The sequence below is a fragment of the Vitis riparia genome, chromosome 13 (assembly GCF_004353265.1).
Source record: "Vitis riparia cultivar Riparia Gloire de Montpellier isolate 1030 chromosome 13, EGFV_Vit.rip_1.0, whole genome shotgun sequence".
Classification (NCBI taxonomy): Eukaryota; Viridiplantae; Streptophyta; class Magnoliopsida; order Vitales; family Vitaceae; genus Vitis; species Vitis riparia.
The window spans coordinates 11,429,681-11,452,953 of NC_048443.1; the positions used below are offsets into that span (position 1 = coordinate 11,429,681).

The window sequence follows — 23,273 nt, forward strand, 5'->3', positions numbered from 1 at the left end:
TGAAGGATGTTTGGATGATCCATTGCTCTTGACTAGCTTCTTTGTTAAATGTTCTATTTATTTAACATTTTGTAATGTAGAGCATTCTATTTTTGGTCTTCAGATTAGGTGAAGCAGTAGATAGGACTCTCCTTAACCATCTTTTGAAGATGTTTACTGCTCTAGGAATTTATTTGGAAAGTTTTGAGAAGCCATTCCTCGAGTGTACGTCTGAATTTTATGCTGCTGAAGGCATGAAATACATGCAGCAATCAGATGTTCCGGATTACTTGAAACATGTGGAGATAAGGGTGCAATTTGTTTTTTCTTCTACTACTATAAGTGATATTCTCTGCTCTTTCTCACCTTTTATTGTATTTCTAGTTTATTGGCTGTGCAAATCACATTTATATTCTAGCTGACAGAATGTTCATTCACAATTTATGTTCACGTCTAGAAGATATGAGGGTGATGCTTTCTTGCAGATAAGGTTGCATGAAGAACATGAAAGATGCTTACTGTATCTGGATGCAAGCACAAGAAAGCCCCTGGTAGCAACTGCAGAAAGACAACTCCTTGAACGCCACATATCTGCAATTCTAGATAAGGTGTAAATCATGGCATGATTGTCTTTCTTTCTTCATTTGTTGCTCTTCTACCTCTGCCAGGTTTTGTGTTGTTTTTAAAGTACATATATGTTTTCCCCTTCTGGTCCATCCAGGGTTTCATGATGCTGATGGATGGAAATCGAATTGAGGACCTCCAGAGGATGTATTTACTATTTTCAAGGGTTAATGCCCTCGAATCACTAAGACAGGCCCTTAGCTCTTACATCCGAAGAACTGGGCAAGGAATTGTTATGGATGAGGAAAAAGATAAAGATATGGTTTCCTGCCTGCTGGAATTTAAGGCTTCTCTTGATACAATATGGGAAGAAAGCTTTTCAAGGAATGAAGCATTTTGCAACACCATAAAAGATGCATTTGAACATCTCATTAATCTCCGTCAGGTTAGCATAATCTTTGCAGTTGCTCTTCCCTTCTTAATTGCAAAGTTTATTTATTAATGATTGTATAGAGAAACCTATTCTTGAAGTAATTTGATGAGAAGGGTTGAAAGGTGGAAATGTACATTAGAGGAAAGAATAAATTAGGGTCTTGAGCAAGGTTTGGAGTTTTAAGCAAATTTGAAAGTTTTGACATACCTTGAAATTTTATCCATTTAAAAAAATATTATATTGGACTGAATTCAATTGATTGTGTTTTTCCCCAGAGGATCAATTTTTGTCATATTTTTGGATTCATCTTATAATGCCAGTGGACCTGATATATAAAAAATCTGATAGAGAGCTTCATCAGGTTGTATCCTATGAAGAGAATGCATTAAAAGAAGGGGAGCAATCCATGTTCTCACGAAGTATACACAGAGACTTAAAAAACTAAATTAAGGAGAAATTTTATTGTTGCAATTTGGCCAGATATCATATGTAATATTAGGCCTAAAGATGTTCATATGTTGGATCATTGCTTCAAAACAAGACACATTTGTTTGTTATCATTGTAAAAAACTCATTTCCAATTTGATTTGGAAATGAGTTCTTAAGGGTTCTGCTGACAGAGTTCCAGAAATTTTTTATACAAGTGTATCTCCAGGATCAGAGTCTTGCTGAGGACATGGTAACAGTTAATGTCTTAAAAGCTCCATTTGTATCAATAACCAGACAAATAGGAAATAATTTGACTTGCACATGACGCCTGTAGTGGATTTAGAAATATTGTTTTGTAGGTTATGAATGACTTGTAGGATGCTACATGGGGATATGGTGAAAAAATCGCAACCTGTATTTCCCTTGTTCCTATCGCCATTTAGGCTCCTAGCATCAAATAACGAATAGTAGTAATGGAGCTATACCATTTTAATATACAGAAAAGTGGCATCCTTGCTTTTGCCCAATCGACCATAGAAATACTTCGATATTCATGCCTTTGATGACAGAATCATGCAACTTTTTTTCTTTTTCTTTTTATCTCAAAGAAATAGGTAATAGAAAATTTATAAAAAGAATGCAAAAGGCTGCATTTTACTGAAGTTTTAGTCATTGAAACCTGGTTGCAGAGTGATTATGCCACATCTGATTATCCTAGTATCATACTTTGAAGAGTACTTCTAAATTCATCTATTTGTTGAAATCAAACTGAAAGTTGTCAACTAAAAAGTGCTGAATGGATCATGTTATATAACTATTTACCTATCAAAAAAAAAAAAAAAAAAAAACTAAAAAGTGCTGAATGGGTTCGATTTACAATTGTTGAAACATTTGTGAAAAAGGCTCAAAATCATGTAGTTTGCCATCATCCTGTTATTACTGTTCTCTTAGAAGCAAAAATTGACTTCTATGCACCCTGTATTGTAATATGCATATTTATTTTTGTAAAGTTCTCTCTGATTAACTTTTGCTTGTTTTGTACTGTGCTTACAGTGACTAATTATTTGAAGTAGTACTCCTAACTTATATTTCATGACCTTCACATTATCACTTACATGGTGTATATATGATGACTTCCACACTGAATTGATAATTATTTCTTAAAAGAAATTTCAATTCTTCAATTGCTCACATTCTTCTTAGAAGGACTATTGAATTGGGTGACCTATGTGTTGCTTCCTGCATAATGTTAAATGGTTCAATCATTTTTTATTCAACCCGTTACTATCTTAGGATAAGTTAAACCTGTTTAAATTTGGATTATTTCTTATGGTTCATTGAACATTACTTTCAGTATTAGCCCTTAAAAATTTTAAACTAAGAGTGTCTTGTGCTTCTTTTAATAGAACCGACCTGCTGAGCTTATTGCAAAGTTTCTGGATGAGAAACTTCGTGCTGGGAACAAGGGTACATCTGAAGAGGAGTTGGAGGGTACACTTGATAAAGTTTTGGTTTTATTCAGATTTATCCAGGTAACATGGACATGTTCATGATGGAAAGCAGGAAGTTTAGTTTAGCATTGTTTTAGGAGTTCCATTTCTATATCAGCGATTGTTGCTTTTGCATTGCTATATAGTTCTGTTCTTGTGAATATTGTCAAAATGATGCCAAGGAATATCTCATATTATCTCCTGTCAATTAAGGGTAAGGATGTGTTCGAAGCATTTTACAAGAAGGATCTGGCAAAAAGGCTACTGTTGGGGAAGAGTGCATCAATTGATGCAGAGAAGTCAATGATCACTAAGGTGAAGGATAGATTGTTTGTAGCTATTCCTTGTAATTTTTTTTTTATATGTTGTCTGTCCTTACTAGCAAGTTTTCCTCATAATTACAGTTGAAGACTGAATGCGGAAGTCAGTTTACTAACAAACTTGAAGGAATGTTTAAGGTGTGCTTCTTTGTTCCTTTCAATGGTTTGGTTCAGGAATTGTGATTAAGGTTTTTAATCTGTTTGGAAGGTCTGGTTACACACACACACACACACACACACACACACACACACACACACACACACACACACAGAGTAGGACATTGACCCTGAACATCCCACAATCCCAACCTGGGCCTTTATCACTTGAGCCAGGGTTCAAGGGCTATGCTCATGGAATTGATGCTGGTTTATTATCAAAATTGTAAGGCTAATTCATTATGATTATTTTGACTTTGGAGTTTCAACTTTCCAAGAATTTAATGGGTGCTACAAATTGTGAGGATGCTAATGTTAGTCATGGGGGTGGCAATTGTTTGGTTAACCTGACTGGCATGGATTAACTTGAGTTTGAATGGATGTTTTTCTTTTCCTGGAATTTAAGGTTTAATTGTTTGATTTAGAACATGGCCTAGATTCTTGGCTTCAGAGTGCTCTTATTACATGTGGAATCTTATAAGTGAAATTTTGGTAAGTGTACTCTGGGGATAGTTGGGAATTGTAGGCATTAGTGAGCACTTGAAAGTTGATCTGCTCCACCAGTGCTGCTCTGTAAGCCTTGGCATCATCCCCTGTTGGGATGAGTCCATTAAGGTTTATTCAAGAAAAGTAAGAAAGGAAACAAAGAAATCTTACATTGCCTTATTCAACTTCATTGATTGGCTGGGTTCTTGTTGATGGGAGGGAGTATTTTTGTTTCTCTTGTCCTTTTTTGGCGCCTTGTGGCAACCGTTGTATATGTCCTGTGTACTTTGGTGCTTTATTAATATATTTTGTGCATTTATGTATCAGAAAAAAATAAGAAGAAAGGAACAAAGAAATCTTACATTGCCTTCACAAAGGGTATCTGAGTAATTTTACTGGTTTGAATTGTTTGGATTCAGAGTAGTAGTTAGTATTTGAATCTCTTTAGAATGTGGAAAATCTTCCTCGTTGGAAATTTATTGTTAATAGAATTTTCCATAATTTCAAAACTTTCTTATCATAAACAACGTTTTTAATGCCATTTTAAGGAGTTTTAGGGAAGAATTAAGAAACCTAATGGATTATTGTTCAGTTTCTTTTCTCTGGTTTTGTTGTGCCCATATAAATAAGGCTAAGTTGGTGTAGACCCAAGTTTTGATGAATGTTAATATTTTTTGCACCATTTGTGTTCTTCGTATCCTTTAATAGTGTTTCTCTTCTTGGTTTTAGAGATGTTTGTTAATGATTTTTTCCTTACTGAATTTCCTTTTCTTGTATATGAGGAAATTGTTAGTAGGTTTTTTCCTTTGATGTTGTTTTATCTTGTGAAAATGTTTGTTTCCTATTAAAAATAAAACAAAATGAGACATTTTAAGGAGTTGGTGGGGGATATATACATGCAAATCAGCATTCTTGAGGTCCTTTGGACCTCATGGTATTTTAATATGGATGGCCTCTCTCATCTTCTATTAATCAGTTTGAAGAAATATAAAGCTGTAATCTAATGGAAAGTAGAGTGCACAGGACAAGGTTTGTCTTCTAGGCTCCTTTTTGCCCCCTTGACCCTTTTTGTTTAAAGGAAAATGACGATTCATGATTAGGTTTTTCTTCTAGGTTCTATTTTTCTTGATTGGTGTAAAGGTTCAAGGAAAAAAGAATATTCAGGATGAGGTTCTTCCAGGCTCTTTTTTTGCTCACCTTGGTGTGTGTGTGTGTGTGTGAGTGGAGTGGGGGAAGGCGGGAAGTGGCACATTTGAAGTATGGGGGGTGCATTGGATGGTTTATGTTGGTAAGGTGTCATTGGGTTTGTGATAATGGTGGTTATTGTTATTGGGGATATCCAAGCCAAGATGGTCTGGATTCCTTGCCCATATAGAAGGTTTTTTCTTTTCTGAATAGCTGCATAAAGAAATTTGATTGTAGACTACTGGATTTAGGAATGCAAAATGGGCCAAACCCCAGTTCTAGAATTAGGCTGAAGATTTCTTGGGATTGGTTAACCTGGTAAATCAAATGTTTCAAGAGTTCCAATTGAAGCCTTTTTATAATTCAGATTTTGAATGCAATATCTAATGCCAAATTCTACATCATCAAAATGGGTTCACTCAACTATAGAAAGCCTTAATTGCATTGGCTCCAGCTGCATGAATTTGTTCTTGCCATCCAGCTCTATATTTTTAATAATCTTTATTGACATTATTTTAGCCTACCTATTATTCTTTTTGAATAGTCAAAGAGATGATATTAATATAGGTTCCTAGAGAAAATGGGTCATGTCCAAAGCGCTACAAACCAAATTGCAATCCCAAAGAAGTCTGAGCTTAGGCCCCCACAAATTTATTTATTTATTTTTAATTTTTTCGCATGGGGGTTCGCGTGGAAAAAGGTTTTGACTATGGATCAATTGAAGAGAAGTGGATGAGCTCTAGCTTATTGGTGTTGTTTTAAGAGTAATGATGAATCGACCAACTATATCCTTCTTCATCATGGTGTAGCAAGGAGCTTGTGACTTTTGTTATTCTTGTGCTTCATTTTCTTCTGAATGTTGCTTAGTCAACGAGAGAGGTGTTATTGAGGTGGCATGGGAGTTTTTAGGGGGAAGAATGGAAGAAAAATGTTGAAGGTTTGTATTTGTTTTGGAAAACTTGGCAAGAGTGAATCGTATGACATCCAATGGTTTAGAGCATCGATGGGAATGAGTCATCCCTCAATGTGTATTAAACAAAAAGAAGGAAAGGAAAAAAAAAAAGAATGTTTCAAAATTTGAGAAGTTTTGTTTCTTTTTAGAACATTTAATAGTTTTAGAAAAGGAATGAGAGTTCTAATTAGTTATTACATAGGTTAGGTTTACTTTTGCATAATTTTATTCAAAATCTAGTATTTTTTTTAAATCCATAAATAAGGTTAATTAATGTAAAATGAGATTAAGTATTGATGATTAATAATATCAAGCCTCTTTTTGCATACCTTGCAATTCTCAATGGTGGGACTCTATTGATTTCTTTTGGGTGACAAGCTTAGAAGACCTTAAAGGTTCTATATTTTCTTTATCTTTCTTATATTTTGTTTCACCAATTTTTTTTTTTTAAATTAGAAACAAACATTTATTGATTATAATAAAGGTACAAAAGAAGGATGAGAAGTCCTCTCAAATACAAATCTTGATCAAAGTAATGCGTACACACCCCACTATACAAAAACTATACACAAAAGGTAATCCCTAACTATTTCAAACTTTTGAATCACAAACTGAAAGCCAATTGAGTTAAATAATGTTAAGTGGAACTCCTTTAAAAGTGGCAGTACAGGAGGCCCAAAGAGAGGAGTAGAAGTGAAGCAAATCCCTTAACATCCTTTATGATCTCCATTTTTCCTCAAAAATCCTATCGTTCCTCTCTTGCCACACAATCCACAATAAAGTGAGGCAAGTAATTTGCTAAAGAGTTTTGCCTCTGATTGAATTTCTCAATCCTCTAAAAGAAATAATCATCATATCTTCAATACTCTTAGGCGGAACCCAATCTATCCTTGCTAAACTAAAGATCTTATGTCATAGCCCTAAAGTTAAAGGACAATAAAGAAAAAGATGGTCAATTGATTCTCCATTTCCTTTGCATAAAACGCACCAAAGAGGACTAAAGATTTGTAGGGTCTTCTAAATTGTAGCATGTCATTGGTGTTTACCTTCCAATGTGCTATTAACGAAGCAAAGGCCTTAACCTTTGAGGAGGCTTTTGATTTCCATATAAAATTGGTTGGAGGAACAAAGTAGGATTTGAGTAATTGAACATGGCTAAGAAAAAAGATTTAAGTGTGAATAAGCCTGAGGAGGATAAAGACTAGGCTTGTGAAATCTTTAAACACTAAAAGATTGAAATCTTAGTCCCCTATTTGACTGTAGGCAACCATTCTAGGGTTGTTATACATCAGTTTTGGTATATGAGCAAAAGTTCTTGGCTTGAATGTGCAACTAAGGACTGGAGTAATTGATTCAAGCATGAGTTACAAGAGTCCTAATAATCAAGACGTTACTTCAACACGTTTGGAAGATATTTCTGCTACACAACAATCGCACAAGAGACCATCATAGAACTTAACAACTGACTAGACGAGATAGTGAGACTATTAGAAAGAAGTCAAGAAAAACAATCCATTATCCAAGGGGGTGGGAGTCATCATTATGACCAATCACCTAATTGAGCATGTGAAGAGTAGTGTGATTTTATGATGGGTAATCAACCAAGGGGCACAATAGGAGATAACTTTCGTGATATGGACATGGAGAGACAAACTTCTAGCAAGATTATGATGTGGTAAAAAGGGTTTGCATTGAGTTGTTGAATTTTTGGGAAATTGAATCCAGTGGTTTTTCTTGATTGACTTACGTCTATGCAGGATTACTTTGATTGGTGTGCTTTGTCCAAGACTTCCAAGGTTCATTTTGTGAAGACAAAAATTAAAAGGCGCAATTTATGGTAGCATAGTACTGAAGATCAACTCAATAGAACCAGTTAATTGCCTATAAACACATGGAATGAGATGAAATTGAAGATGAAAGAGTACTTTTTCCCAATTGATTATGAACAACTCTTAGACATTAAATGTTTAATTTCATACTGGATAATAAATTGGTTTAAGAAACATAGAAGAATTTCATTAGTCAAATTTCAAAATCAAGGGACAGTGTGGCTTAATTTGTTTCTCTCTATAAAGATGGTCTTCATCTTGATGGTGGAGGTTGCAATCAACAATTGTCAAATGCAGCTAAGGGAGAGGTTAATAAGGGAAAAACTCCCATAGGTGTTGTTGAAAAAAGGGTGGGTACAACTCCGATATTGTTGAAGTGTAGGGTTCATGGTCATTGTGTGGTTGTCTGTCCAAGTAATGGGCTGCACTTCTGTATTGAAGAATCAAAGCCTAAATCTGAAGCTAATCTAAAGAAAGTTGAGATTGATTAGAAAGAGCAACTTGGAGAAGAAGGTGATTATTGTGATACTTTAATTGAAGGGCATAGCCTTGTAGTGTGGCTTCTATTGTTTGCTCCAATAGAAAATGAGGAAAAAGATTGGCAATGAAATAGCATCTTCCATACTTGTATTTCTTGCTAAGGATGACTATGCATCTTAATTATTGGAGGAAGTAGTTCAAATGTAGCTTCACAAAAACTCATTCAAAAGCTTAATCTAAGAATGGAAAAACATCCAAATACATAATCAATATATATATATATATATATATATATATATATATATATATATATATATATATATATATATATACTTGTTTCCTTTTTTCATTGAGTTCTCGTTGTTTGGTTGCATCCCTTGTTAGTAATAATTTTAACAAACGGTATGACGGTATGGTGCAATGCTTTGTTGATGAAAGTTGCTTATATCTTGCTTGGAAGGTCATGACTTTTTGATATATATGTCATTGAGTTCTCGTTTTTTGATCACACCCATTGTTAGTAATAATTTTAAACAAACGGCATGGTGTGATGTTTTGTTGATAAAAAGTTGCTTATGTCCTACTTGAAGGCCATGACTTTTTGATCAAAGAGTGGAAACATATTGGCAACCAAAATGCTTAACACTCTTGTGCTCAATGGGTGTAAAATGATTCTCCATACAATGGAGGAAGTTTCACTAATTAAGAAGAGGAAAAATAATAAAAAGAAAGGTGCTTATTTTATGTGAATTTGAAAAGGAAAGTAAGGAGATTAATATTACTTTTGCTTTGAAGACTTATGTAGTGGATCAGAAAAAAGTAAGGGATTTCTTGACAAAGTAAAACACATCCTTGTATGTGAATTTGAAAAGGAAAGTAAGGAGATTAATATTACTTTTGCTTTGATGACTTATGTAGTGGATCAGAAAAAAGTAAGGGATTTCTTGACAAAGTAAAACACATCCTTGCTGATTTTTTTAGATTTATGCCTCAAAGAATTGCCTAATGAGCTTCCTTCACTATGTGGCTTACAACATGCTGTTGATCTAGTTCCGGGTGCATATGTATGTATGTTTGTCTTTCCGGGTTTTTATCAAATCTTCCAAAAGAATTGAAGCTGATGCAAAAAAGACTAATGCTATCCTTAATTGGCCTATGCCTATAAAGCCTCATTAGGTCATCCCATTTAATCTTCAAATCTTTCAAAATGATCTTCAACCGTAGTAGTTTGCAAAACTCCTTGGGCCATTACATGAAATTTTGCTTCTACACTGGACCTCGCCACCCAACACTATTTTTTAGTTCTCCATATCACAAAATTCTTACCAAGAAAGATTCAATACCTAGTGGTTGATCTTCTATCAACCACAAATCCAACATAATTTGCATCTGTGTATGCTTTAAGTACTAATCTCGAGCTTTGTTTAAATAGGATGCTCTTTCTTAGAGACCCCTTAACATACGACACTTGGTTAGGAGCTTGTAGATGAATCTCTTTTGGATTGTGCATGAATTGGCTAATCACACTCACAACATATGCTATATCCGGTCTTGTATGAGAGAGAGAAATGAGTTCTTACCAGACGTTGATACATCTCTCTATCTGTTGCAACATCTTCCTCAACTTCTCCAAGCTAATGATTAGGATCTATTGGTGTGCTTGCTGCTTTACATGCCAACTTCCCTATTTCCATAAAAAGGTTCGTCACATATTTTGTCTGAGAAATAAAAATTCCCTACTTAGAATGTGCAACTTCAGTTCCTAGGAAGTATTTCAACCTTCCTAACTCTTTAATCTCAAATTCTTTAGTCAAGCATTATCTTAAAGTTTGTATCTCCTTGTTATCATTTCCCGTCATGATGATGTTATCTACATATACCAAAAGAGTCGTAACCCTCCCTCCCCCCCAAATTTGTATGTTTGATGAATAACGTATGATCTCCTTGACTTTGTTTATATCCAATGTTTTCTCATCATTTTAGCAAACCTTCTAAACCACACCCTTGGAGACTGTTTCAGTTTGCATAGAGTTTTCTTCAGTTTACACACCTTTTTAGTAGCTAGGTCATTGCCAAATTTAGGAGGGACTTCCATATAAATCTTTTCTTCCATATCTCCATTTAAAAATGCATTTTTGACGTTTAACTGTTGTAAATACCAATTATAATTTGTTGCTAATGATAACAAAATTTTGATTGTGTTCATCTTGGCAACTAGAGCAAATGTCTCTAGATAATCCACACCATACGTTTGAGCGTATCCTTTAGCCACCAATCTTGCCTTATACATCTCTAATGTCCTATCTGCTTTATACTTAACAATATAGATTCACTTACATCCCATTAATCCTTTTCCTGTAAGCAAATTTACCAACCCCTAAGTTTTATTCTTCTCCAGGGCCTCCATTTCTACATTCATGGCTTGTCTCCAATTTTCATTAGATAAAACCTTGGATAGAGTGGTAGGAATATGAATATGGTTAAAAGCTGTAAGAAAACTCTTATAGGATGAAGACAACTTTTTGAATAACATAACATGGGAAAGTGGATACAAAGGGTCTTTAGTGCATTCCCTCTTTCTCTACTTGATGACAATAAGTAGATTTTTATCTATAGGTTTTTCAGATTGAAGTTTTAACTCAGTTTGTAAGGGAGGATGAGAGACTGTTACCTCATTTCCAGAAGTCGGTTCAGATTCTTGGACTCGTATAAGTCTAGGGGTTGCAACTTTATTCCTTGAGTACACTTTGCTAGTCATTCAATTCTCAAGAGTAAGCGTAATGGACGACGATTGAGGTTCAAAGAAGGAGGGTTTAGATACCGGATCAGACACTGGACCAAAGACTTTAGGAGGGTTAATGAGAAAGGGATCAATGAAATAGGAGTTCCAATCCTTGTCTTGATTCTTGTCTTCCTTGATGGAATTCACTCCTTAAAGGTAAGGAGTGGAAAAATAAGACTTACTTTCATTAAAAGTAACATCTGCTAAGATAAAAACTTTTTAGATGGTGGATGACAACACTTATATCCCTTTTGAGTTGAAGAATATTCCATAAAAATACATTTGACTGCACTTGGGTCCAATTTTCCCTTGTTTGGTATGTGAACATGCATAAAGGGGACACACTAAAATATCTTAGGAATGAGATGGTCTGTGGTTCTCATATTAGGATAAAACGATGAGGGTATTTCCATGGGACTTTTGAAACCTAAGACACTGGAAAGTAATTGGTTTATGAGATGTGTGGCAATAGGATGACTTCCCCCCAATAAGATTTAGGCACATTTTTGGAACAAAAAGGCTCGTGTTGTATCAAGGAGGTGACCATTTTTCTTCTCTGTAATTCCATTTTGTTGTGGGGTGACGCATGATGACTTATGAATTATTCCCTCATGTTGAATGTATAGAGTTAGGACTTTGATTGAAATAATCTCTAGCTTTGTCGGACCGAAACATTAGAAAATCCAAGAGACCTTAGTACAATCATCGATGAAAGACACAAACCAACGTGTCCTAGATATATTAGGGACAGAGGAGGGGTCGTACATATCACTATGCATTAGATGAAACGACTTTGAACTTCTTTAATTATTGGTGGGGAAGGTTGAATGCTTGTGTTTGGCCAGTTCACATGCATCACAATGGAAGTTCTCAACATCTAATTTTCTAAGTAGAGAAGGAAACAAGATCTTAAGAGTTCTAAATGATGGATGTCTAAGTCTATGATGATAAACCCGAATTTTTTTTCCTTTATTGAAAAGGTGGTGCTTAAAAAGAAAAGATATGATTGACTTGCTTGGTGTCACAAGGTAGTATAGCCTATTTCGTTCCTTAGCAAGTCCAATCATCTTCCCCAAGTCTTGGTCTTGAAATACACAGTGAGTAGGGTAAAAAGTCACATTGCAACCTAAATCTTATGTAAGCTTTTGTATAGAGATAAAATAAACTTTAGAACATGAAACAAAATTCTAATTGTGAGCATTAGACTAATTTGGACACTTTTATACTTGCGGCAGTGGTTAAGGATCCATCTACCATGGTTGTTTTCTTACTGTTTGGACAAGGGTTATAGTTGTTTAATTGGTGTGATGAATGAGTCATGTGATATGTGACACCTAAATCTATAACCCAAGAATTGACAAAGGTTTCATCTGAGACTTTTAATCCAATAGAAATAGGAAACTTACTTAAGATTGTCAGTGAGCATATACTTGAAGGTTTCTCAAGAGTTCCCCACAAAGTGCTTAGTTTTTCAATCTCCCCTTGATTGAATCCATCTTGTTTCAAGGATTTTTCTTCAATTGGTTGAACAAAAGACAAGTGTGCTTGCCCATTATCATTTTATTGCCCTCCATTGTGACCCCCCTCTTTGCTAGATGTGGTTGGCTTACCATGAAGTTTCTAGCATTTCTCTCGTGTATGTTTAGCCTTTCGCCAGTAAGTGCACCATAAGTTGCCCTTGTTACCACGGTATGAAGCCTTTGACCGATCGATCCTTTTGTTATTATCAATGCTAGCCTTCTGATCACTACCATAGTTGAGCCTTCCATATTCTAAGGTTCAAGCATGACACTCATTCAAAGTTGGAAGCTTTTTGTCGAGTATTTGAAGCCTAACTCGGTCAAACTTAGCATTGAGACTAATTAAGAAATCATAGACTTGATCCTTTTCAATATAATTCTTTAGGATTGTTGCATCCTTAGGACATTTTGTCTCAATGCAATACTAGTGATCAAGTTCTTGCCATAGATTTTTCAACATATTGGCATACTTCGTGATTGCCTTGTTTCCTTGTTTCGTGACTCCGATCTTAACTTTTATTTCGTACGTTTGGGCTACATCAAGTGCCTTTGAGTATGTTTGGTGAACTGCATCCCAAACGTCCTTAGTAGTTGTCAAGAACATACATGTATCACTGATTTCAAGCGTCATTGAGTTCCACAATTATGTCATAATTATTGAGTTTGCTCATCCCAGGCATCAAACTGAAAGTATCCTTTCCTTGGGTCAGTTCCCAGAAGATGATTAAGTCTCCCTTTTCCTTTTAGAAAGGTACAAACAAGTTGTGACTATTTGAAGTAATTTTTCCCATTAAGCCTATATACCGTTTGAATATTCTACTATTCTCCTATGTTGTGATTGGTTATAACTCCTTCAAATTGTGTAGTGACAACAGTAGTTTCTAATATCTTTAACATTTTTTTTTTAAAAAAAGAAGGAACTATAAAAGGGTTGATATTAAAGGCTTAAATGCTTAGACCAACCTAAAAATTAAACACGTAGAGATGAAAGGGAACTTAGCTATCAGCGTAGTTTGTGGTGGTCGGAACGCCGAAACTCATGATCTTGTTGGCGATGAAGGGAAGTCGTAGAGAACTGGTGGACACAATCCTCTGTTGTTTTTGATCATGTAAGAAGGATTATCGTCGTTGACAGAGGCATAGAAAATGAGAAAGAGAGATCAATGATGCCGAAGAAGACAAGCAAAGCTAAGGCAGCTAGGGCTTCCAAGAGTGCTATCAAGTTCGTTTGCAAGGAGTGCAAGGCTTGCGAGAAGGAATATCTATACTGGTGTGAAGTTGAGGGCGCGGTCTTGATTTTACGATGAGAGTTGTGACGTAATCTCAATGGCTCAAGGGGTGTGATGATGACAATGGTTGCTTTGGCATTTCATTCATGATTTGGGTTTACTATAATGACTCGACTCAAACAAGAGGAAACTTTGAGGTAGACAATGAAGGTCGACTCTAGTCTTCAACTCAATAATGAAGGCCAAAAAAAAATTCTTCTATTCCTAGATTTACGAGGCTAAAGCTTTGATACCATGTAGAAGAAGAGAGATGGAAGGAATACAAGATATAAATTTTTTTCCTTGATCTTTAGCCTATACAAAGACCAATATGTACATATTAAAATTCCTAGCACCAAAATTAGGAACTTTCCTAACTTAGTTACATCAAATCCTTTTGATTACAAGATTGTCTAATTCTCTTTTCAACAAAATCACAACTTTCCTAATTTCATTCTTCCACAAATTCAAAGCACCATGCGGGAGTTCAAAAGAATAAAGTAGTAGATGCTCTTAAGCAAAAAGAGACTTCTTTTGGTAAACATGTCAGCCATTGCAATTGGATTTGAGGAATTGATGCATTATTATAAAAATAATTCTGATTTTGGGAGTGTTCATGCCTTTTTTTGAATAGATCCTAGGTACCATGTATCGATTTCCAAATTTTACATGGGTACTTGTTCTATAAAAACCATCTATGTTTACCTAAGACTTTTTTACGCGATTATGTGACATGGGAATTCCATGGAGGAGGTATTTGTTGGGGGGGGGGGGGGGGGGGAGAACATTTTGGATGAGATAAAAAGACTATTATTTTGGTGGAGGATCAATTCTTTTGGCCTAGCTTGAAGAAGGATGTTTGAAAGGTTATCAAACAATGGCATACCAATTGGGAAAAGGTTCTAAGAAAAATATGGGTTTATATACACCCTTACTTGTTCCAACTAGACCTTAGGAAGACTTGAGCATGGATTTTGTGCTTGCATTACCAAGTACACAAAATGTGTTTGATTCTATACTTTGTGGCTGACCAATTTTTCTGGATGGTGCATTTTATACTATTTAAGAAGTCTTCAAATGCTTCTTCTGTGGCTAACTTGTTCTTTGAGGAGGAGGTTCTCTTACATGGACTTCCAAATGCTATGGTTTTTTATTGTGATGCCACGTTTGTGAGTTACTTCTGGAAGACCTTATGGACTAAATTAGGCACTCAATTGAAAATTTCAAGCTCTTTTCATCCACACAGTGATGACTAGACCAAAGTTGTTAATCAGAACTTTGGTAATCTCTTATGATGTCGTGAAATCCGAATTGAAAAGTTGAGACAAATCTTATGAGGTGAATTTGTTTTCAATGGTGCTACTAATCGTGCTTTGGATATTCTTCTTTCGAGGTTGCATATGGATTAAAGCTTAAACATGCCTAATTCATTTTGCATCACTATGGAAGGTGATGCTTTTTCCCAAGATATTCGTAATATACAAGAAGAGCTATGAGAAAAGATTAAGATGAGCAATGAAAATTATAAAGAGGCGGCAAATATGTATTGAAAGTTTTGTTTAGTTTAAAGAAGATGATTTAGTAATGATTTGTTTATGTCCAAAATGGTTTCAACACAGCACAAAAGCTTCACTCAATTCCCAATGCTTATTTGCTGGAGCTTTCCTCAGAATTGCTTTTCAGTCCAATATCTAATATGGAAGAATTTGCTTGGATATCATGGTCATCAAGACAATGTGAGGACAATTATATTCAACTACCACCTCTCTATAAACCAAGTAAGGATTTTGAGTGTCCTTAAAGATCAAATTGTATCAACTTGTCAAGGAGGCAGATACTAGAAATTTTTTTGTGAGATGATGAAACAGACCACACCTTGAGAATACTTGGATTATGACCATTGAGACTCTAAAACTGGATCTCAACGTTTATGAATTTTATCAAGCATTCAACTTGTTAGAGCCAAGTTCTTTCATTTATTTTTATTTTTATTTTTATTTTTTGAGAGGGGTAGAGGGGACTTGATTGGGATGAATCATCCTTCAACATGTATTCAAGAAAAAGAATGAAAGAAAAAAAGGGGGGAAAGTTTTAGAATTTGGAAAGTTAAAATAAAATAAAACTAAACTAAACTTTCTATTTTTTAAAATAATCTTTTATCCTAAAGTTTCTAAGTCCTTGGAATCTAGAAGTATTCCTTGTTAGAAACTTATTAGAAGAAGTTTCTATGAAGTAAGTTCGCAATTTAAAAAGTAAGTTTATAGTTTAATTTAATAGTTTTAATAAAGGAATAAGAGTGGTCTAATTAGTTACTACATAGGTTAGGTATACGTTTTCATAGTTGCATTCTAGATCTAGTGTTTTTTAAGTCTATAAATAAGGCTAATTGATGATTAATAATATTAAACTTTTCTTTGAATACCTTTTAATTTTCAATGGTGAGACTTCATTGATTTTCTTTTAGGTGAGACTCGGAGAAGGCTTTGGTTAGATTCCTAGGGTTCTCTCTTTTTTATCTTTCTTTCCTTGTATTTTATTCATCATTCTTCTTTTTAAACCGTAAAAGATTGAAATCCTAGCCCACCTATTTGATTGTAGACAACCATTATAGGATTGCCCTACATCAAGCATATAGTTCAATCAATGAATCTAGAGTTTTCTTGAGTGCCTGTTGTCAGACTTTAGAATGATTTCAGCTATTGTATGAGATCTTGCTAATATGGTATTGACACTTTTTCTTTTGTAGCCTTTTGGTTGTATACTTGCTTTGCAGTAGGGTGCACTCTCTTTTTTTGATTGGTGATTTTAATAAATTCTCTATTTGGCTATCAAAAGAAATAAAGATAAGAAAAAAAAAAATCTACCATGATACTGAAACTAACCATTTGTAATATGAAAATGGATTGGACTTTTGTTGTTTTATGAATTGTAAGCATGGTTGTTAAAAACTTATGATACACGATATGATACGCTTTTTTTTTTTTGAAAATTGGGATGTATCGCAATCCTTATAATATGTTACGACGATATCATGTGCGATACATGATACAATACATGATATAGCGATACAATGATATATAAATCTTCAACTATTTTTTATAATTTTTAAGAAAAATCAAATTAATTTTTTTTTGTTAAAAAGAATTTATTATTGTAATTGTTTAAAATGTACTAAAAGATTAGAAATTGATCATAAAAAAGTGAAATGGGTAAAATAATCTTATATGAAAAACTATATTCTTGTTCTCAAATGCTATATTAAAAGTCAAGTTGGTTTATTATTACAAGGAATATTGGAGAATTTTCATTTGAATAGTTTGAATGTTGATAATGAAAATAACAGTGATCAGTGAATAAATTTTTTTACTTAATATATTAGTTTTTTTTATATTATTTTTTTAGTGGGGAAGGAATTATGACGAACTTGAAAAGTTGGAATTTTGAAGAAAATACACAATACGTTTTACAAGTTAACAACTATGACTGTAAGTGATGAATTTGCTCATCTTCATGAGTTTGCATCCAATTAGCAAACAATGCTGCATTGTAGATAATAGTTGTGTATCTGTGTGCTAGTTTTTATGTGTCTGATCTCTTGTTAAGTGATATCTGTAGTAGATAACTATCAACTGAATTTCCATGGTGAAGGACTGCTCACAAGTGGGCTTTGTTAGCTTGTGATGGACCTCCATTTATTCGTTTTTTTTTCTTTTTAATGTTATATGGGTTTGTAAATTTCCATACAAGCTTATAATTTGTTTGCATAGATAATGTTAAATTATTTTTTATGCAACATCTTGTAACATTTTTACAGGACATTGAATTATCTAAAGAGATAAATGAGTCCTTCAAACAATCATCGCAAGCCAGGACAAAACTTCCAACAGGAATTGAGATGAGCGTTCATGTCTTAACAACTGGGTAATTCTATCTTATTTTGTTTTCTATTACTCTTCAAGAAAACGCAGTCCTAATATTTAATCACTTATTTCTGCCAAGGAATTTAACTTATTATTTGAGTGGCTGGGCTACAGATATTGGCCTACTTACCCACCTATGGATGTTCGGCTCCCGCATGAATTGAATGTATATCAGGTTTGGCAGCCTAAGTGATGGTTTCTTTCAAGTTTTGGCTCTGGGCATATACTTTTATATAATTATCTGATTTTTTGGGTTTTGTTTTTATGTGTGTTTTTTTTTTTTCCCCTGTTGGGTGCCACAGGACATTTTCAAGGAGTTCTACTTGAGCAAATACAGTGGGAGGCGATTAATGTGGCAAAACTCATTAGGACACTGTGTTTTGAAAGCAGAGTTTCCAAAAGGTAAAAAGGAGCTGGCAGTTTCTCTATTTCAGGTTGGTCTTTTCTAGACACTTGTTTATTCTTTTTCTTTCCATGTTTTTCCTGAGTTTTATTAATCCCTGTGCACAATGCTTTAGTGCTCAAGTTTTAGCATTTTGGGGGTGTGTCTGCAGACTGTTGTCTTGATGCTGTTTAATGATGCGCAAAAGCTTAGCTTTCAAGATATTAAGGACTCTACTGGCATTGAGGATAAGGAGCTGAGAAGGACTCTGCAGTCCCTTGCATGTGGAAAAGTTCGTGTCCTTCAAAAGGTGAGGGGTTATGGCAGGAATTGTGTGTTCATTTTGATATATATATATATATATATATATATATATATATATGTATTTATCACTTTCAGATAGAATTACAAATTGGTGAGCTTTTACCTTGTTTTCTTGTCTGCAAAATATTATATTTGTTTACAGTTGCCTAAAGGGAGGGAAGTTGAGGATGATGACTCATTTGTGTTCAATGAAGGGTTTACTGCTCCTCTCTACCGTATAAAAGTGAGTTTATTATATATTTGGTCAAGAGTCTGACAAGTATCAAAAACATAATTTTAAATGATTTTGTAATTTTTATGTACTTGATTTTTCTTTTTTTAACCCCAACCAAGCAGTATAATGCTTTCACATTCCATTTAGATCATGAAAGTACTAATGAAAGGAAAGAGAAAAAAAAGGACTCAAATTCTCTTGTTTAATTTGCTATGAAAGATAAAATATGATGACAATTATCTTAAAAACATTAAATTTCTAAAATCCCCAGTTTCTATACAAAGGAGGTATTTAATTGGAAAACATGGCAGAGAAAGATTATTGATCTTAAACTTGTTATTACTATTTTTTTATTTTTTTCAGTTTTTCTTTTTCTGTATGCATTGCTTGGTTCTTAGAATGATTGGGAGAAAGAAAAGAATATATATATATATATATATATATAAACTTGTTATTACTATTTTTTTATTTTTTTCAGTTTTTCTTTTTCTGTATGCATTGCTTGGTTCTTAGAATGATTGGGAGAAAGAAAAGAATATATATATATATATATATATTGTTTTTCTGTCTGGTTGTCTATGGAAAAGTTGAGGGAAGGAAAATTAAATTTTTGACAAATGCACTTTTCACCAACTTTCCGACCTTTTTCTTCTAAGGAAAACAAGATGGAAAATCTTTTAGCATTTTTCCTCTTCTTTTCTTCAATTATTTTTTTTCCTCACCTTTTTCCAAGGCATCCAAACATAAGAAAATCATTTTTATTGACATTTTTCCCCTTTCTTAGTACTTTCCATTAAACATACTATTACTTTTACTCCACTTTCCATGATTCAAATGGAGCCTTGGAGTTGAAATGAGTTTTAAGTTTCCCTTTTTATGCCACTCAAATATTTACAGTCAGCTTATGACATTGTTATGTCTTTTCTAATTGTTACTCAACTTATGGAGGTTGAAGTTTGCATTTTTTTTTAAATACAGGTAAATGCAATCCAAATGAAGGAAACAGTGGAGGAGAACACAAGCACCACTGAAAGAGTGTTCCAGGATCGTCAATATCAGGTTTGACTTTTCATTTTTGACATGTGTACATTTGCAAATGCTGTCCCATTCTCTTAGGTAAAAGCTGAGTTGAATAAATATTTTTGCATTATCTGTGGATTCATGGCAGGTTGATGCCGCTATTGTCCGGATAATGAAGACGAGGAAAGTTCTTAGTCACACACTATTGATTACTGAACTCTTTCAGCAGGTAACTGGATTCCATTGGTGGTTGATTTTCATTTTTTTGAGGAAAAACCTCCCAGGGTGTTTTTTTTAAGGTGATGGATCACATTGTGATCATGGCACACCATGGGAGGAAAAGGTGCTTGTCACCAAGGAAGTGAAGCACTTGTTCTACTATCAGGGAGACAGCTCCTCTGCTATCTACTCCTACATATACATCTTCATTGTCATTTTCACTTCTCGTCTTGCACTTAGGTGAGGCGTCACCTAGGTGGCTCTCATATAAATGCAGTCTTGAGAGATGGAAAAGGCAATGCATAGGTGGAAAAGGAAATAGGAGATGAGCAATTCTCATTGGTGGAAACAGTGCCTCAATTAGATGTGATCTTGTGAATGCAATTATTGAGTCAATTGATGGGGAATACCCAGAAAGAGGGGATAGATAGCTAATGACCCGGTTGGGTGGAGACTGCTGGGGGAGAATTTGAACTTCATAGAAGATTTGATTGAAAAACCATGTTTTTGGTTTGATGTAACAGCTAAAATTTCCAATAAAGCCAGCTGATTTGAAGAAAAGGATTGAAAGCCTCATCGACAGGGAGTACCTAGAGCGGGACAAAAACAACCCCCAGATATACAATTACTTGGCATAATCCATATTGTCACACATCTTGTAAATGATCCAGGAATTTGCAGTCCTCTTCAGGCTTCCCAATCCTTTGTCAGATTCATGTACAGTAGCTTGCTCCTATTTTATTTGTCTCATTTGGGTCAATACCATAACTGTAAAGCATATTTTGCCCTTTTATGTTTCTTTTGAACCCTCTTCCTGCAATGCAGTAGAGTTACATGAATAAGCAAACGTTTAGGATTAATACCAGAAAAAGGATCAAAAAAAGAAAAGAAGAAAAAAAAGAATATACCTTCACGTGGGTGGATCATTCCAGGTTGGAGGGAAGTAAAGATGTTAAATCTTCCTTTTAGCCTGACAATTTGTGTTCCTTCTCACTGGATGATGATAAATACTTCACACTAGCATACCATTTTAATGTTGTACTTAATTCACATTGTTTTTTTCACGCGACTTGTGAAAGGATCTTTCGGATGGCTGGAGCAAATGAAACCTTCTAGCTCAGGTTACTCCGCCTGCCCTATTTGAAAGGTTTCTTGCTGATGTCAGGCCATATCGTCTCCATGAATTGGAGTTGCTTTTCAAGCATTTTATGGGTGGCTGATAGATTTTCAGAGCGAAATTGACCATGATCGTAGTAGTCTAAACCGACCCATGGGTTTGTTAATCACCTATCACCTAATGGTGATGTAATCTGCTTCAGTCCATTGCCTTCTCATAGGTGTTTTTGGCAGAAACCTCGAGGAGAGGGACAGAAAAGCTATAACCTGTCAAATATCAGCGTGGGCGGTGCTATTTGGTGCTGTGGGCTTTCAACTTGATCGTAGTCTCGCTTGGGAATTTCTATCCAAGTGAGAAGGAATTCCATAGTTTATAGTAGGGATTTTGGCCAGGTTTTGACATCGGTCTTTGTAATTTGGGATGAGCTTATGAAAGAACAAGTCAACTTGAATTGACATCAGTTTGGGCTTAGGTTGAGATGTCGAGCAACTAGAATCTAAATTGAGTATTTAATAATTTTAATGAGATAATTATATTATATTATATTATATATTTTTATAAATACTTAAATTCTATTATATATTAATATTTAAATTTTAATTAACTTTAATAATTTAGTCAATACTTAATTTGTTAATCTTATATAATAACAGATAACTTTTTATCTATTAAATATGATGACGAGATTACTAAATATGATTGATGAGATTATTTCGTTGATTGGTTTGGTAGCAAATGAGGGGAGAGATTGCATTTTTTGTCATCTCTTTCTTGTTCTTTTGCCCTACAGTTCCCTTGTAACCCCCGCTCCACTCGAGTTGCACCACTAATTTCTCCAAGCTCCCTTCTGAATATCCTGGATGGAAAAGCAGCTCTTAGATCAGTCCGAATAGCTCTTGGTTACCTGTTGATGGTGTAAGCTTACAGAAAGCGCTTAAAAATAGCTGTTGGTTACCTGCTGATAAAGTAGCTTACAGTGAGCAATCCGAATGAGTTGGGTGGGGTTTATCTCATTTATGGTGGTGATCTTTTTCTACTTTTCAAGAGACCTGCACGTTGCAATACGGTTTCTCCAACTGAGGCTGGGGCTAAGATGCTCCAACTACTCAATCAATTATGGCTTCATGTAACACGTTCAAACAATATACCATTTCTAACAGAAAATCCCATTTATAGCAATCAAAATGTCCTCAAACCTTCTATCACTTCTCAACAAATCTTCTCATCACTTTCTTGATTATTTAATTACATCCTTTCCCTAACCTAGATCAAGTCACACCCAGCCACCCGATCATCACTCATAAAGCCTTCCTGCCTTACTATGTCCTTTGTGTTGTGTGTGACATTTACCTTTTTAACTGATGAAACTTAGGACTGGAATTGGCATCTAATCCTATAATGTTAAGTAGATGTAGAAATGCCACAACCCTGAAATAAAATCTTTGTTACGAGAATGGTTGTAAATAACCAACCTTGAATTTAATTTATTCTGAAATGAAAAAGTTGTGTCAACAGTGCATGGTAATTTGGGAATGAGCAGAGAACCTGAAAAATCTGAGGTAGTCTCAAGACTGTAAAAGAGTTCCGAACTTGTCACCTAATTTGAGTTATACCATTTATCATTTTTACTTAGATTATAGGTTTCTCTGGTTTTGGTTATTTATAATTTCGAGAGGAACAAACAGATATTAAACTCGACAGTACCCATCGGAAATTTTGAAGCTAGATAAAAGTCAGAATGCTTCTTCTCATGATTCTCTCATAATCCTAATCCTAGAAGTGGCAATTGTTGTAACACTGCTACATAGGGCCATGCTTCCTCCTATGAGCATATACCATCAACCTGTTGGATAGATCAAAAAGGAGTTGTTACATCTTTTAAGCAAGAGGAGCAATGTAATTTCAGGAGTTGCCTAGGCTCAAGTCATAAAACATTCTTTTACTTTCTTTTTTTTTTTATTCAAATTCTTTCAGATGCAAATGCTTATCATCACTTTTGAGTATGGAAAATCATTTTAATTTTGATAAACCTCTTATATTTCTAGTTTGAAGCTGTAAGTTAATTGAAGCCTTCTTCAGAGGGAGTATCGATGGTGTTGCAGGTTGACAAAGCTATGAGGGCAACCAACCTTGGAATGCATACATGCTACCAAATCTGATAAAACGGGGTGTAAATACCTATAGAAATAAAAGTATAGGGGATT

The 23,273-nt window shown here is 34.6% G+C and overlaps 1 protein-coding gene across 1 annotated transcript; it reads left to right on the forward strand.

The window, feature by feature from the left end:
* The first annotated feature begins 76 nt into the window (after positions 1 to 76).
* On the forward strand, positions 77 to 21,016 carry LOC117928597 (cullin-4). Its single transcript, XM_034848513.1, has 14 exons — positions 77 to 284; positions 465 to 587; positions 701 to 988; positions 2,812 to 2,937; positions 3,109 to 3,210; positions 3,300 to 3,353; positions 17,688 to 17,794; positions 17,908 to 17,968; positions 18,096 to 18,227; positions 18,348 to 18,485; positions 18,642 to 18,722; positions 19,692 to 19,772; positions 19,882 to 19,962; positions 20,477 to 21,016. The coding sequence occupies exons 1-14, from the start codon at positions 150 to 152 to the stop codon at positions 20,588 to 20,590; spliced, it is 1,623 nt and encodes a 540-aa protein (XP_034704404.1). The 5' UTR covers positions 77 to 149; the 3' UTR covers positions 20,591 to 21,016.
* The last annotated feature ends 2,257 nt before the right edge of the window (positions 21,017 to 23,273 follow it).

Coding starts and splice junctions, on each gene's coding strand:
- LOC117928597 (XM_034848513.1), top strand. CDS start 150: ATGTTTACTGCTCTAGGAATTTATTTGGAAAGTTTTGAGAAGCCATTC. Junction 3,211..3,299: donor AGAAGTCAATGATCACTAAG/GTGAAGGATAGA, acceptor TCATAATTACAG/TTGAAGACTGAATGCGGAAG. Junction 17,795..17,907: donor GTTCATGTCTTAACAACTGG/GTAATTCTATCT, acceptor GCTGGGCTACAG/ATATTGGCCTACTTACCCAC.